The sequence below is a fragment of the Sapajus apella genome, unplaced genomic scaffold (assembly GCF_009761245.1).
Source record: "Sapajus apella isolate SASKATOON/1434 unplaced genomic scaffold, GSC_monkey_1.0 scaffold44, whole genome shotgun sequence".
Taxonomy (NCBI): Eukaryota; Metazoa; Chordata; class Mammalia; order Primates; family Cebidae; genus Sapajus; species Sapajus apella.
The window spans coordinates 16,970,533-16,986,550 of NW_022436984.1; the positions used below are offsets into that span (position 1 = coordinate 16,970,533).

The following is a 16,018-nucleotide window of genomic DNA, read 5'->3' on the forward strand; positions in this document are numbered from 1 at the left end:
AGGTAAGCATATAAGAGAGTTCAGGCCAACAGGATGTAAGCCAAAGTCATTTGAGTATCCTGATTAAAGATGCAACTGGCCTTCCTTCTTCCTGCCTTGAATAAAGACATGTCTGGAGCTACAGCAGTCATAAGGCAACCATGAGGCAACAAACGTTGCCTTCAGCAAGCCAACTTGCTGAAGGGGGCACAGCAGAAAAGCAGAAAATGTGTGGGTCATACACTGCCTATAGCAGTTCTGGATTACCTGCCTCTGAACTTGTTATGTGGGAGAGGAGGTCTGGTTTTCAGTTACTTGCAGCTAAACACTTCACTGATTATGAAGCTTTAAAATGATGGAAAAAATAGTACTGATCAGATGCCATCAACTTTTCAGAAAAGAAGGTACCTCATATTAAAATCATGTCTTCTCTACATTTCCTTAGAGAATCTTTTTTAAAGACTAACAGAGTCCTCTTTTAAAAAGCAAATAACCTCTGAAAAGTTTTCTGTAAGTTATGTCTTAATAAAAGTACTTTAATTACTTTCCTTTCAATACCTGAGAACCCAGGCAAAAAGAAAAATAGAAATACTAATTGGACAAAATAGAGCTAGGACTTTCATTACCAGGGTTAAAAACAATGAGATGCTATTGTTTTCCAATCAGCCTGGCAAAACCAGAGTCAGTTACTGCTTTTTACTAACAAGAGCTTTAAAGAGATCCCGTGAGCATGTTTTAATTAAGTTACATTCATACACATATTACCATATAGAATGAGAGAGGAAGAGAGAAAGGATAATTTAACTTTTTATATAAATAGTTGTGTTAGGTATCACTTTTCCATTAATCTTATTATAATAATAAACCACTGATTCCAAAAGCATGTAAGAGAGTTATAACCACCGATTCCAAAAAAAGTGACTGAAAACAAACGTATAGCTAAATAAATTATTAAAAGGTGATCACCCTTGAACCTATCTTCTAAGGCAAGAACTAGAACTCAGCCATCCAGGCTGGGTGCAGTGGCTCACACCTGTAATCCCAGCACTTTGGGAGGCTGATGTGGGCAGATCACTTGAGGCCAGAAGTTCAGGAACAGCATGGCCAACATGGCGAAACTTTGTCTCTACTAAAAATACAAAAAATTAGTCAGGTGTGGTGGCACCCTCCCGTAATCCCAGCTACTCAGGAGGCTGAGGCATGAGAATTGCTTGAACCTGGGATGTGAAACCCAAGATGTGGAGGTTACAGCGAACCAAGATCTCGACACTGCACTCCAGCCTGCGTGGCAGAGCAGCATTTGGTTTCCAAAAAAAAAGGACTAAAACCATGTAATCCAGGGCCTTCCTTCATGTTGAGAAGCATCTCAGTTAAGTATCATATTTCAGACTATCAGAAGGAAAAGCTGATTGGAACTCAATTTTAACTGTCAATTATATATCATTTGCATATAATTTGTTACACTTACCATCAATTAAAAACTTGGTAAAAATACTCAGCAATCCACACATATTTTGCCATATGGGAGAACTAGAAGTCTTCCAAAGATCTTCCTGGAAATCCTGTACTTTCTGTACTAACACCATTGAAACTCTAATGCCTACCAGCAAGTCATTCATTAACTGTGTTTGAATAATATGATTTCCAGCACATTTTCTATAAAGAAGAAAAGACATTACAAAAGGAAATTCAAATAAAAGTGTGAACATTTCTAATTCTCTGCAAAATAAATACATTCCTCAAAGGCCCAAAATCAGTTTTAAATTATAATGTATTCCTCTCTCTTCCATCACCATAAACATTCCAATTATGTAGACATTAGTTGCAAACTTTCAATACCCTTCACTTACCAACATGTTCCTCTTTCTCAGCCAATAACTAACTTCACTTCTTTTAGGGTAAAGATAAGAAATCAAGAATGAGTGACAGAACTCAGACCGGGTGAATGAAGTGGCTCACACCTGTAATCCCAGCACTTTGGGAGGCTGAGGCAAGCAGATCATTTGAGGTCTGGAGTTTGGGACCAGCTTGGCCAATGTGGCAAAACCATGTCTCTACTAAAAATACAAAAATTAGGCCAGGAGTAGTGGCACACACCTGTAATCCCAGCTACTCTGGAGGCTGAAACAGGAGAATCATTTGAACCCAAGGCAGAGGTTGCAGTGAGCCAAGATGGCACCATGGCACTCCAGCCTGGGCAACAGAGCAAGACACCATTTAAAAAAAGAAAAAGAATAAATGACAGAACTTACAAACTTGAACACTCCCTCAATGTTGATATATTTTTCCTCCCTAGCTGCTTTTTTTTTTTTTTGAGACGGACTCTCGCTCTGTTTCCCAGGAGTGCAGTGGCGCAATCTGGGCTCGCTGCAACCTCGGCCTCTGGGGTTCAAGTGATTCTCCTGTCTCACTCTCCTGAGTAGCTGGGATTACAGGCATGCCATCCTGCCTGGCTAATGTTTATATTTTCGGTAGAGACGGGAGTTTCTCCATGTTGGTTAGGCTGGTCTCGAACTCCTGACCTCAAGTGATCAGCCCACCTTGTCCTCCCAAAGTGTTGGGATTACAGGGGTGAGCCACCATGTCCAGTCCCTCCCTGACTTGTAAAATGCCAGGCTCTCCTAGATTTTCACCTATTTCACCAATACTCCTTCTCAGCTGCCTTGACTAAATCAACCTCTTCTCCCTGATCTTTTTATGCTAGGAATCTCCACAACTCAGTCTTTATTCCTCTTCTTTTCTCCATCTAATTCTCTCCCTTGCTGATCTCTTTTAGCTCATCGGCTTTAAATTATAATCTACATGCTGATAATTCCCAAATTTTTAACTCTAACACACACCTTTCTAATTCCTTCCTGGCATATCTAACTTCCTGGTATTTTTACTTGGATGTCTAACAGACGTCTCTAAATGAGTGAACTTATCTTCAACTCCAAATCTGCTATACCTGCTGGATCTTCAACCTACAAAAACACTGCAATCACCCTTGCCTCCTCTCTTCTCCATTCCATCTATAAGAGAATCCTGTTGGTTCTACCTTCAAAATACATCTAGAATCAGACCAACTCCACTGCCACATCTTGGCCTGAGCCACTCTCATCTCTCCCTTTGGTTATTGCCATAGCCTCCTAACTGGTCTCGCAGCTTCTGTCCTTGTCCCTCTCTGTCAGTTCTCAACACAGCAAAACACAGAATAATCCTATTAAGGCAAAAGTTAGGAAAAACAACTTGGTAGTTCCTCAAAGTTAAAAATAGAATTATTTTATGGATTCCACTTCTACGTATATACCCACAACAGCTGAAAGCAGAGGCGCAAAGATATATATACTTGTACACCAATGTTTATAGCAGCATTATTCACAATAGACAAAAGGTAAAAAGAGACCAAATGTCCATTGACAGATGGATTAACAACATGTGGTCTACACATACAGTGGGACGTTACTCAGCCACAAAAAGGAATGAAATTCTGATATATGCCCAACATACATGACCCTTGAAAACAAGCCTGTAATCCCAGCACTTTGGGAGGCTAAGGCAGGGGGATTGCTTGAGCGTAGGAGTTTGAAATCAGCCAGGGCAACATGATGAAATCCCATCTCTAACAAAAATATAAAAACTAGCATGGCATAGTGGTGGACATCTGTGGTCCCGGCTACTCCAGAGGCTGAGATGGAAGGATTGCTTGAGCTTGGGAGGCAGAGGCTACAGTGAGCCAAGATTCTGCACTCCAGCTTGGGTGACAGAACCAGAGCTTATCTCAAAAAAAAGGAAACATAAATGAAATAAGCCTGACACAAAAGGGCAAATATATGATTCTATTCATAAGCAGCACCTAGAACAGGCAAATTCCAAAAGACAGAAAGTAGAATAGAGATACTTGGGGCTATAGAAAAATACTTTTTTTAAAAAAATAAAATTTCCTTTCTTTTAGACACACTGAATTTGAGGTACCTATAAAACATCCAAGCTGAGATGTCCACAAGCCAACTCACTTTATCAGTCTACCACCCAGGAAAGAGACCTAACTTGGAGTAATAAATCTGGGAATCCTGAGTATATAGGTCATGGCTGACACCAAAGTCGATGTTAATCAACAGTTCAAACAAAATAAAAAGGACAGAACCCTCCTTTACACAATGAGCACAAAAAGAAGAGCCAAAAAAAAAAAGACAGCCAAAGAGCTCCTGCTGAGGCAAAAGGCTACCTTGAGCAAAAGATGACGTACAGGTATTATTTCTCTTCTCTCCCGGAAACTCCTTAAACCAATAGCCATGGGATTTAAAAGGTAAAGAAAGATAAATTCTTAAAGGCAACCAATATGCAATAAGACAATAACAATAGTATTTCAGAAGCTGCAAAACAGATGGATGAGTGATAACTGAAAGCAGAACTAAGAAATGTCGATACTGGCCGGGCACGGTGGCTCACGCCTGTAATCCCAGCACTTTGGAAGGCCAAGGCGGGTCGATCACCGGAGGTCAAGAGTTCGTAACTAGCCTGACCAACATAGTGAAACCCCATCTCTACTAAAAATGCAAAAAAATTAGCTGGGCGTGGTGGCAGGTGCCTGTAATCCCAGCTACTCTGGAGGCTGAGGCAGGAGAATCACTTGAACCCGGGAGGTGGAGTTTGCAGTGAGCCAAGATCGCACCATTGCACTCCAGCCTGGGCAACAAGAGCAAGACTCCATCTCAAAAAAAAAAAGAAAAGAAATGGATACTAAGCCAGGGAAAAAGCCCAGAAGCCACTTGATTTCTAGAGTCCCAAATAGCTCAGAAACTGTTGGCACTAGTTATTTCTTGATGTGGAGTTAAATGCAGGATTGAAAACAGGAAGATTGAATAAATACCTCCAAGCCAGCAGACAACTTGTTTATCTTTAGAGAAAGTAAAACGGGTGTCTGGAGAGGAAGATAGCACACACCAATAAGGCAGCAACATATTCCAAAAAGGAGAATTAGGTAAACACATGCACAATGCATGCCAAATGCTGAGACCTCAGCCTTCTTCCCTGACTCAGCAACCAGAATATTAAGACAATGGTTTGGAAGGTTCTTCCACGGTAAATCCAGTATCTAAGTAAAAAGGCCTAAAAATACTGACTTAGGTTTCCCCAAGAAAGAGTTTCCCCAAGAAAAAGCGCAGCTAGACTAGCCTACAATAAAACCTGCAGTCAACTCCACCCATAGGCACAGACATTCAAATCAACTCTCAGTGTCCCATTATTAAATATGACTACCCTGGCTGGGCACGGTGGCTCATGCCTACAATCCAAGCACTTTGGGAAGCAAGGAGGGAGGCTCACTTGAGCCAATGAGTTCAAGACTAGCCTGGGCATTACAGTGAGACCTCATCCCTACAAAAAATGTAAATTAAAAAAAAAAAAAATTAGCCAAGCATGGTGGCACACACCCATAGTCCCAGCTACCTGGGACACTGAGGTGGGAGTATCACTTGAACCCAGGGAGGCAGAGGTGCAGTGAGCCAAGATTGTGCCACTGCACTCAAGCCTGGGCAACAGAGCAAAACCCTGTTACAAAGAAAAAAAAAGTTTATATATAGATACAGACAGATAGGCAGACAGACAGACAGATAGGCAGACACACCTAATTGCCCAGCCAAGGATCACCAGACTTCTGAGGAAAGCTCAGAAGGAAATGTACTGAACAAAACCAGCAAACAGATAAAAGCAACTTGGAAGAAACAGAGCCTATGTAAAAATGATTTAAAAAAAACAAAAAAACTATCATTAATATATCCTCAAAGAAATAACAGGGTATTTCCCTGATGAAATAAAAACAGGATGCTATGAAAAAGGAACATGCTCAGGTGAGGAAAAGAGTTCTTTCATTTATTATCATAACAAATTATTACATTTTTAAATTTTCATTTAAATATTTTAGTAAATTTTAGATATTAAAATTTTCTATTTATTAAAATTAAATATCAAACCTCTAAAAAATACATTTAAATAATCGGGTCTAATATTAATGGAGAGAGGGGCTGGGCATAGTAGCTAACGCCCATAATCCCAATACTTTGGGAGGCCAAGGTGGGTAGATTACTTGCGTCTAAGAGTTGAAGACCAGCCTGGGCAACACAGTGAGACTCTGTCTCCAACAAAATACAAAAATTAGTCAGGTGAGGTGGTGCATGCCTGTAGTTGCACCTACTTGGGAGGCTGAGGTGATAGGAACACTTGAGCCCAGGAGGTTGAAGCTGCAATGAGCTATGATTATACCACTGTACTCCAACTTGGGTGACAAGGAAAGACACTGTCTCAAAAAAAAATAAGTGTAATAATATTAATAAAGAGGGATGAAAATACCACATTCTGAGACTTCTAAATTTTTCTTTGTACAAAGACAATGTACAACTGCAAGTGTGCACACACAAATGCCAACATATAGCACTTGCCTATTTTCTTCCAGGATTTCAATTAAACTCTTCTGCAGAAAACGAAGCACTGAAACAAAAAGAATATGACAAACCAGAATTTAAAACTGTGAACTTCAACTTCAATAAAAGAAAATCTTTTATATCACTGTTATCTAAAATGATATCATGATAGAGAAGTAAAAATTTAAAAAGAAGGAGCATGATGGACCTTGGTTATCTACAATGCTCTACCTATTGCCAAGAAACTTAGAAGAGCCAGTTCCAAAATGACTCATGCAAGCCAACAACTCATGCAACAAAATAACTTACCATTTTTAAGCAGATTATTAACACTTGCTCTACCTGTAGAGGAAAAAATGAACACTGATAAGGAGTTTCATGATCAAAATCAGTATCATTTAAAAACTATGATGTGATGAGAAGGGTTGGCCAGAAAAAGGACTAGAAAAGTGCCGCCTTACCCAAGTTAAAGTTCTCCATACAGGAAGATATATTGTCAATTACTTTCCTATAAGAGTATAAGTCAGTAGTATTCAATTCTTCCTGAAGACGAGAAGTAAAACTGTGTATAGCCGCAGTCAGAAAAAATTCAGGTAGGCTATTTAGTGAGCTAGAAAAAGAAACAAGTGTTAAAAAAATCTAACAATCTAATAGCCCCAGAATATGTGGGGAGGGAAGAAATCATACAAGTGTGGGAATATTGAACTAAACCTTCAAAAAACAGCCAGAAAATTACAATTCCACACTACCATCACTGGAATTTCCTGGCCTATCAGCTCTTGTCTGGTCTCCCTGTTTCCACCTTGATTCCCTCTCCCTCCCAGATTATTCTCAAGAGAGCAGGTAGAGTGACACTGTTTAAACACCAGGTCACTGCTCTTCCTAAAGCCTCCAACAACATCCTTCTCTACTATAGTACTATCCAAAGTGTTTACAGTGGCCTATAAGGTCCTCCCTACACAATCTGGCCCTACCATTAGCTCCTGAACTCATCTTTTTTTTTTTTCTTTTCTATTTTTAAAATGGTGCCCATCACAATCTTGATTGCATCTAGATCCATGTTCACTTATCTCTAGCTACACGGCCTTGCTCTGTTCTGACATGCCAGTTTCTGCTCCTGCTGTTTCCTCCAACCAAAATACTCGTCCCTCAAATATACCCAACAATTACTGCCCCATCCCTTTCAGGTCAATCTCAATTACCTTATCAAATCTAAGCAAAGCTATATGAAGTGATCACAATATTTTAAATTGTAACCCTTACCCCATCCTTGATAACCCCTTTCCTCCCTCCCAGCTTTTTCTTCATAGCACTCAAGCCAATCTAATAGCCTATAAATGTTAATTATTTTGTCTATTTTCTATCTTCCCCTTAGAATGTAACCTCCATTCTAGACTGTTTCATGTATTCTACCACCAATTCCTAGAAGAGTACTGAAACATAGTAGGCAGTCAATACAAATTTATCGAATGAATAAATTAAACATATCAACTTTGCCTCAATTAATCTAAATCAAAACCGATAGGCTTTGTTTTAAATATAACTGGACAGTTCAAAGTTTTTCTAGAAGAAAAGAATTCAAAAATGGGAATATTTAGAATAAGAAGAATCACTAGAAGGATGACTTATACTGATACATAATTAAAACACATTATCAAACTATAGTAAATACAAGTGTGGTGTTGGTGTATGAACAAATGGACCCAAATCAGAAATCAAACCCATGTTTATATAGGAACATATAACACAATGAGGTGGCATTCCAAATATGTGGGCAAAGATGGACTATTCAACAGTTTGGGTAAGTGGTTCCCCATATAAAAAAGAAAACTAAATTGAATCCCTACCTCACTCTACACTCAAAACTTAATTCCAGATGGACATAAAGGTTAAGCAAAAAAAAATAGTATAAGGCCTGCAAATAATGTTTTAAATAATCTTGTATTAAAGACAGTATACGTAGCAAGATACAAAACTCAGAAAAACACATACACACAAATTAGCTGAGTTGATAACCAAAATAAAATTTTAATTTTTGTAAAGACAAGACACCATGAGAAAGTTTAAAGACAAGTAACAAAAGAATATATTTGGCATATAATCTACAGAGAAGTCTTATAAACCAAGAAAACATTCTAACAAGAAAATTTACAAAGGACATGTAATGAAAAAAAAACAGTGACTCAAACTTCACACATGAAAAAATGTTCAATAACACTAGTAATCTGGGATATGCAAATTATAATGATAGCATTTTCACTCATTCGATTTTAAAAGATTTAAAGATTGATATTATCCAATGTTGGAAACACATGAAGAAGAAACAAGGACTCTAATTCAATTGGTAGTCTGAGGGAGTACAATTTAACAATATCTATCAAAAATTTCAATAGGCCTAATTTTTGGTCTAGAAATGCCACATCTTGGAATTTATCTCAGAGAAATGCACATACACATACATGATTAAGAATATCACTGCAATGGGGAAGTGATTAATTGCTTTAAACCATGCAATATAAATCATGTAATATGTACCATATATAGATGTATACATGTCATATATATGGTACATTTAAATTTTGGTATATTTATATTACGGAATATTTATAGCTGTTTTAAGAGTAAGGACTGTTGGCAGGAATGTAAAATGTTACATATGGAAAACAGTATGACAGTTGCTCAAAAAATTAAACATAGAATTACCATATGGTCCAGCAATCCCACTTCTAGGTATATATTCAAAAGAACTGAAAGCAGGATCTCAAAGAGATATTTGCACACCCATGTTCGTAGCAGCATTATTCACAAGAGCACAGCAGTGGAAGCAACCCAAATGTCCATCGAAAAGAGGAATGGATTAACAAAACGCAGTATATACATACAACAGAAAATTAAGCCTTATGAAAAGAAATTCCTGCCATATGCTATAGCAGGGATGAGCCTTAAGGACATTATGTCAAGTGAAATAAGTCAGTCACAAAAATATAAATACAAATACTCCACTAAGATGAGGTAATCAAATTCATGAACGGAAAGTGGCTGCCAATGGCTAGGTGGGAAATGGGGAGTTGTTACTTAATGGGTATAGCATCTCAGAGCTTTGCAGATAAGGTTCTAAAGATCACTGCACTGCAATGTAAATACACTTAACACTACTGAACTACATACACTTAAAGATGGTTAAGACTCAAACATCGTACGTTCTCACTCGTAAGTGGGAGCTAAGCTATGAGGATGCAAAGCCCTAAGAATCATATAGGAGGACCCCGGCGGAAAGGGTGAGAAGTGGGTAAGGGAGAAAAGACTACAAATTGTTAAATACATTATACACTGCTCAGGTGATGTTTGCACCAAAATCTCAGAAATCACCACTTATTATTATTATGAAATATTATGTACTTATTATGTAACCAAATACCAGCTGTCCCCCAAAAACCTATAGAAATAAAAAATAAAAAGAATTCATTTAAAAAAAAAGACTGATGTTTAAGTTATGTGTCTTTTACTATAATTTTTTTTGAAAAGGATTACATGTGACATGGAAATACCTCTAACACATTCTTTAGTGAAAAAAGAGCATTATGTAGAGTAAAATCTCATTTATAAAGAAATATATATATAAAAGTAGAATGTAACACACATATGCTGACCTCAAAGAAAAAGTCTAGAAAGATAAATACCAAAATGTTAAGTGACAATCTTTACTAAGAAAAGTGAGAAAAACCAGAAACAATGAAATGGAAGCCTCACTTTTTATTTTGTATACTTTTATTTAATTTTTTACATTAAGCCTATATTCCTGTGTTATCTGTGTAAATATACATTTAAACCATGAACAAATAGGACAAAAAGAGGAAAAAACAGCAAGATGACATTTAAACATAACCAATAAATGTAAATGGATTGAGCCAGGAGTAAGCAAACTACAGCCCACAGCCTGTTTTTTAAGTCTGTGACCTAAGAAGGCCTTTTCTATTTTTTAAAAGCTGTAACTAATCATTGAAAACAGAGAAAAAACCCACATGAATGAACTTTTTATGACCTATAACAGTTCAGTTTTATCAAACCAGGGAAGGAACTTTAATTACTTTTGGTCAAATTCAACATTTATAACACCCAACTTCCCTTCCTTTTTTTCTTACCTTGACAATACTTTCTTCAAGGGATTCTTTAGACTCAAAGAAAGATAAATGCCTGCTAAAACATCCAAACAACTTTGAATAGTGGGATCACACACGCCATTTTTATCTACTTTCTCCAGTAAAGGCACAATCTATAATACAAAACAGTGAAGTAATTTTTCTAATATCAAGTATAGCAAAGTAACATAGTTAGATATTCTTTAAAGTCTCAATTGCTGGGCACAGTGGCTCACCCCTGTAATCCCAGCACTTTGGGAGGCTGAGGTGAGCAGATCACTTGAGCCCAGGAGAGTTCGAGACCATCTTGGGCAACATGGCAAAACCCTATCTCTACAAAAAAAAATACAAAAATTAGCCAGGCATGGTGGTGCATGCCTGTAGTCCCAGCTACTCGGGGCTGAGGCAGGAGGATGACTCAAGCCCAGGCAGTTGAGGCTGCAGTTGAGCCAAGATCGCACCAGTGCACTCTAGCCTGAATAAGAGAGTGAGACCCTGTCTCAAAAAAATAAACGAAGTGTCAATTATAAAGTGAAGTGTTTTCCATACTCCACTGTCAAGGATACTGATTTAACACCTATTTCGCTACTTATTAACTTTTTAAACTTATGTCCCCAAGTCTCCCTTTACCCTCCAGACCAACCTCCACAGAGAATCACAGACATGTTAATGGCTTAAGGTAAAGAACAGTTGTAGCACTATTTAAAAAACCAGTAATACATTTACTTGCTTTCCAAAAAAAAAAAAAAACTATGTGTGCTCAAATGGTAAATCCTAATACTGAAATACTAATAAGTAAAATATTTATATTTTAAATTAACTTTTAAATGTGCCTGCTAAAAAGTTTTGAAGATTCATATATTTAAAAATTCATATAATTAAAAATTCTACACAAAAGAAGTATGTACAATTATCTTCTACCTTATCTATTTACAGCTCAATTATGACAGAAGCCTGAATATGGCTTCTATTGCTGCTTAGAATAAAAGGATATTATACAATGAACAGAAAAGAATAAAATACCTATTCATTAATGATAAACTGATATGCAAAAATTAGGAGCCAAAAACTGTCAGTGATTTTTAAAAATCCTTAATAGCATAATACTCTTAAAAATGCATCCATGAATATCAATTTAGACTTACCTGTTTAACATAATGGATTTGTGACACTCCATCTGTGAGTTGTACACAATGTAACAGCAAAGAAGCTAGATTTTTCCCTTCCACATCAGCAAAAGCTATATAACACATACAGAAAAAAAAAAATTCAGTGATTTAACAATAAGTTAAATATAAGTTTGCTTTTGTTATGCATTCTACATAATTTTTGATGTATAAACCAAAACAACAGGCAGAACATAGTCTGCAGACAGAATTTTAGGAAAATTGTTTTATATCCAAAACATAAAGAAATCTAGAAAGAATTTGAGTATTATGTGTTAGGGATTCCCAGAGATTAAAATACTCTGCTTGCAAACTAGAAAAGAAATATATTGGGCCGGGCGTGGTGGCTCACATCTGTAATCCCAGCACTTTGGGAGGCCAAAGCGGGTGGAGGTCAGGAGTTCAAGACCAGCCTGGCCAAGATGGTGAAACCCTGTCTCTACTAAAAATACAAAAATTAGTCAGGCTTGGTGGCAGGTGCCTGTAATCCCAGCTACTGAGGAGGCTAAGGCAGAGAACTGCTTGTACCTGGGAGGCCGAGGTTGCAGTGAGCCGAGATCATGCCACTGCACTCCAGCCTGGGAAGCAGAGCGATACTCCAACTCAAAAAAAAAAAAAGAAAAAGAAAAGAAAAGCAATATATTAAATAAGGGAAATCAGAAGTCACCTACATTTCAGAGTTTCGAGGTCCTGATGACAAATGGTCAACGCAGCAACCTGCATTTCTTTCTTCTTCTTTATACCCATTTTAAATAGAATTAACAGTAGTCACTGCAAGAAAGAAGACTTTAAGGCATTAATGTAAGGTTTCTCAACATCAGCACTATTAATTTTTGGCCAGATTCATTCTTTGTTGAACAGGATTAGCCTATGCATTATGTTTCATGCATCCCCAATCCATACCCACTAGATGCCAGTAGCAACCTCCTCCCTCCCACGTTGTGACAACCAGATAGTGTCCCCAAACATTGCCAAGTGTCCCCTGGGGAGCAAAAATGCCCCAGAATGAGAACCACTGTCTAAGAATTTCTGATCTGAAAGAGAAAAATTTTTTAAGCTCAAGAGTTTATTACTGTCTGAAGTTACTTTTACCTGCTATGACTCAGTCTTTGGATTTTAAAATACAGCAAACTTTCCTTTTAGTGAACACACACAAAAAAACTAGCATAGTTTTTCCAAAAATAAATTACTTCAAACTAACCTGTGACTTGTTAGATTAACAGGCGGTGCCACTGTATCTTGATTTCTGCAAAAAGGAAAAAAAAATTTTTTTGAATACTATTTTCTTGAGTTTGTTTTTATTGATACTTAACAAATCAGTGGGTTCATAACAGGCTAAGCAACCCAACTCAAAGACTACACACTAATAGCACCAGGCCATCTGGAAAGAAGTTGCTGGGGAAATGTCATAGGGCCCTTTTCCTGGTGCAGTTAGCATTTTTAGCAGCATCTATAATGCAAACATTAGAGGGTATAATGTCGTATATGTATAAAATACACAAATCTGGAAGAACATGTTGGATGATGAATCAGGATTAAAAACAGGTCAATACACTGGAATAATGAGCAACATGAAATTTACCAAGATGAAATAGAAATACATGTAAAGGGCTACATTTAGTTTAGGGAAAAACCACAGAAATTGAGGATGGGGAGGCAGAGGGAGGCAAAACGTAGTTTGAAACACCTCAACAGCACAAGATGACTGCCAAAAACCACAGAAGAAGTCAGCCACATCAAAGGAGTGCATGATTCTTCGTTCATCCAAACAGGACAGGTGACAGGTAGAGCATTAGGTACAGCACTGGTGGCTATACTTTAAGGAGCCATAACAAAAAATGGAGCTGATTTCTGAAGGACCTAGAGAGCACCTCCTTCAGAGAACAGCTCAGTTAACCAAAGGTGTGTGGCCTGGAGAAAAGTCAACAGGACAAGAGCCTTAGCAGCTAGACTGTTTTGGAGAAAAAAGGGAGATTTCTTTTGTCTTGCTATAAAATTAGTAAAAATCAGTACAAGCTACAGGGAGACAGATTCCAGATCAATACAAAAGAAAAGCTCTATGGTCCCACTAAGGACTGGGCTACCTTTTGAACAAAGAATTTCCCAACACCAGGAATATTCAAACAGAAGATGACTGAAGACTGAGTATTTTCTCTTGGCCACTTGAAATAGTCCCCATCCGGTCTCCTAACTTCTACATTTACCTCCAAAGAATTCATTCTGTTTACAGTCATCAAAGCAATCTCTTTTTTAAAAACTCTCATCAAATTGAATTACTTACTCTCTTCCTTAAAACTTTCCAAGGGTTTCCAAATACACTTACAATAAAATCCAAACTTGAGGCTGGGCGTGGGGGCTCTCACGCCTGTAATCCTAGTGCTTAGGGAGGCCTCGGCAGGCAGATCTCCTGAGGTCAGGAGTCCAAGATCAGCCTGGTCAACATGGTGAAACCCCATCTGTACTTAAAAAAAAAAAATACAAAAACCAGCCAGGTGTGATGGCAGGCGCTTGTAATCCCAGCTACTCAGGAGGCTAACTCAGGAGAATCGCTTGAACTCAGGAGGCAAGAGATTGCAGTGAGCTGAGATCGCACCACTGCACTCCAGCCTGGGCAACAAGAGCGAGAAACTCCATCTCAAAAGAAAAGAAAAAAAGAGATTTTGCCCTTCAAGGCCCTAAATAATCTGGCCCTGCCTTCCTCCACTCTTCATCTCAAACCAATCTCCTCCTCACCATCTCAAGAACTTTGCACTTCTGATGCTCTTATTCCCATCTAAGAGGTTTTACACTTCCCAATTATCTCTGCCCCTTAATGTTTATTCCACATCTGTGCAAGGCTGACTCCTCACCATTCATGTTTCTGCTGCAATGTTACCTCCTAGAAGCCTTCCATGACAACTCTATCAAAAATGCCACCAATCCAACACACATACACACCATTTCTGCTAATTTTCTTCACAGGACTTACTACTACCAGAAATTACACTAACTTGTACATTTATATATTGTCTGTCTACCTTAGTAGCAAACAATGAAGGCAGTAACCTTAATCTGTTTTGTTCACGCTTGAAGTCTCAATTCCTAAACCAGTACCTGGCACATAGTAGGTGTTTATTAAACACTTGATGAATAAACAAATTAATTAACAAACATTTGTCAAAGACGTTCTAGAAAGGACATATGTCTTTAAGGGCAGGAAGGTGGACTACCTAGTATCTAAAATCCATTCTACATCTAAGTAACATTCTACATCTTAAGAACCTATGGTTTGGAAAGTAAGAAGTCGATACAGTAATGGCAGGTGATCAACCACTTAACGAAAAATGGACCCAACTAGAAAAGTGTTGACAACAGGGTAATTTGTAAAGGGATGGTCAGATCTAGAGGAACTGAGGCACGCTTCCTCAGTAAGTGACCATCGTACAAAGCCAGAAGAGACTGGGAAACGTAACTAGGGAGACTATTCTCTGGTGAAAGGTAAGCAAGTTTACAGGAGGATATGATCTTGCAACTCTGAAGGTTACACAAAAGCAGACTCGGTAATTATGCCTGCTCAAAGGATGCCTAAACGTGTGTCCTGAAGAACCCGGCTCCCCAAGGAAGTAAATCCCGTGTCTATGGCAAGGCCAGAAGGTGCCCAGTAAATTACACTCCTAGGTCCCACTTACTGCTTCCCTTTAGAACGCTGCTTCACTCTACACCTTCCTGGCTGACTCCCACAAACATTCTCTGGGCGATTTCTGAACCACGTGGAGTCGAGGAAAGACAGTGGGAGAAAGTGGTTAAAGTGTTGTCTCCATGGAGACCTTAGCGACCGGAAACCAGTTTCACAGCCGCCGAATCCTGGCGATACTAAAAGATGAGAATTGATGCGGCTCGCAAGGCGGCCCTAGCAAAACTGGCCGAGCCGAGAGGTGGAGGGTCTCGCGCTACCGCGGGTCTGGCAGACAGGACACCTGGGAGCCAAACCTCGTGCTCGTGGACGTCTGAGAAGAGTCGCAGGCGTCTGGTCGAGTCCCGGAAGCTGGTCTAGTTCTACCGCGTCTCCGAAGCTCGCAAGCAGTCAGCTGTCGACTACCGGGTCACGGCGAAGGGAGGGAGGGAGGGGTAACCTGTGGGAGTCATCGCGAGAATTGACCAAATGCAGCTTCTCCAATCAGGAGTTCGGCGAGGCCGTGACGTTCCGGGTTTGGTTAATCTGTGACTTCTCTTTCAGTGCCGTGCGTTTCTCGTGGCGTTGGGGCTGACGGGTCCTCTTGGGACGGCGCCCACCTCATCCTCCTCACAGGCTTGGACGTACGGGAAGCGGTTTTGTCCCAGCCCAGACCTTCCA

The 16,018-nt window shown here is 38.9% G+C and overlaps 1 protein-coding gene across 6 annotated transcripts in view; it reads right to left on the bottom strand.

The window, feature by feature from the left end:
• Nucleotides 1-15,800, bottom strand: part of THADA (THADA armadillo repeat containing) — a 362,400-nt gene extending 346,600 nt beyond the window's left edge. For 3 of the 6 annotated variants that reach the window (XM_032239429.1, XM_032239424.1, XM_032239427.1), the window contains exons 1-9: nucleotides 15,655-15,800; nucleotides 12,887-12,931; nucleotides 12,357-12,456; nucleotides 11,665-11,759; nucleotides 10,523-10,653; nucleotides 6,842-6,990; nucleotides 6,690-6,722; nucleotides 6,399-6,447; nucleotides 1,448-1,635 (exon numbers count right to left, since the gene is read on the bottom strand). In XM_032239429.1, coding sequence (XP_032095320.1) covers nucleotides 1,448-1,635; nucleotides 6,399-6,447; nucleotides 6,690-6,722; nucleotides 6,842-6,990; nucleotides 10,523-10,653; nucleotides 11,665-11,759; nucleotides 12,357-12,432 — 721 coding nt within the window. In that variant the 5' untranslated portion in view covers nucleotides 12,433-12,456; nucleotides 12,887-12,931; nucleotides 15,655-15,800. The other 3 variants (XM_032239425.1, XM_032239426.1, XM_032239428.1) reach the window with 3 other exon arrangements.
• Between the last annotated feature and the right edge of the window lie 218 nt (nucleotides 15,801-16,018).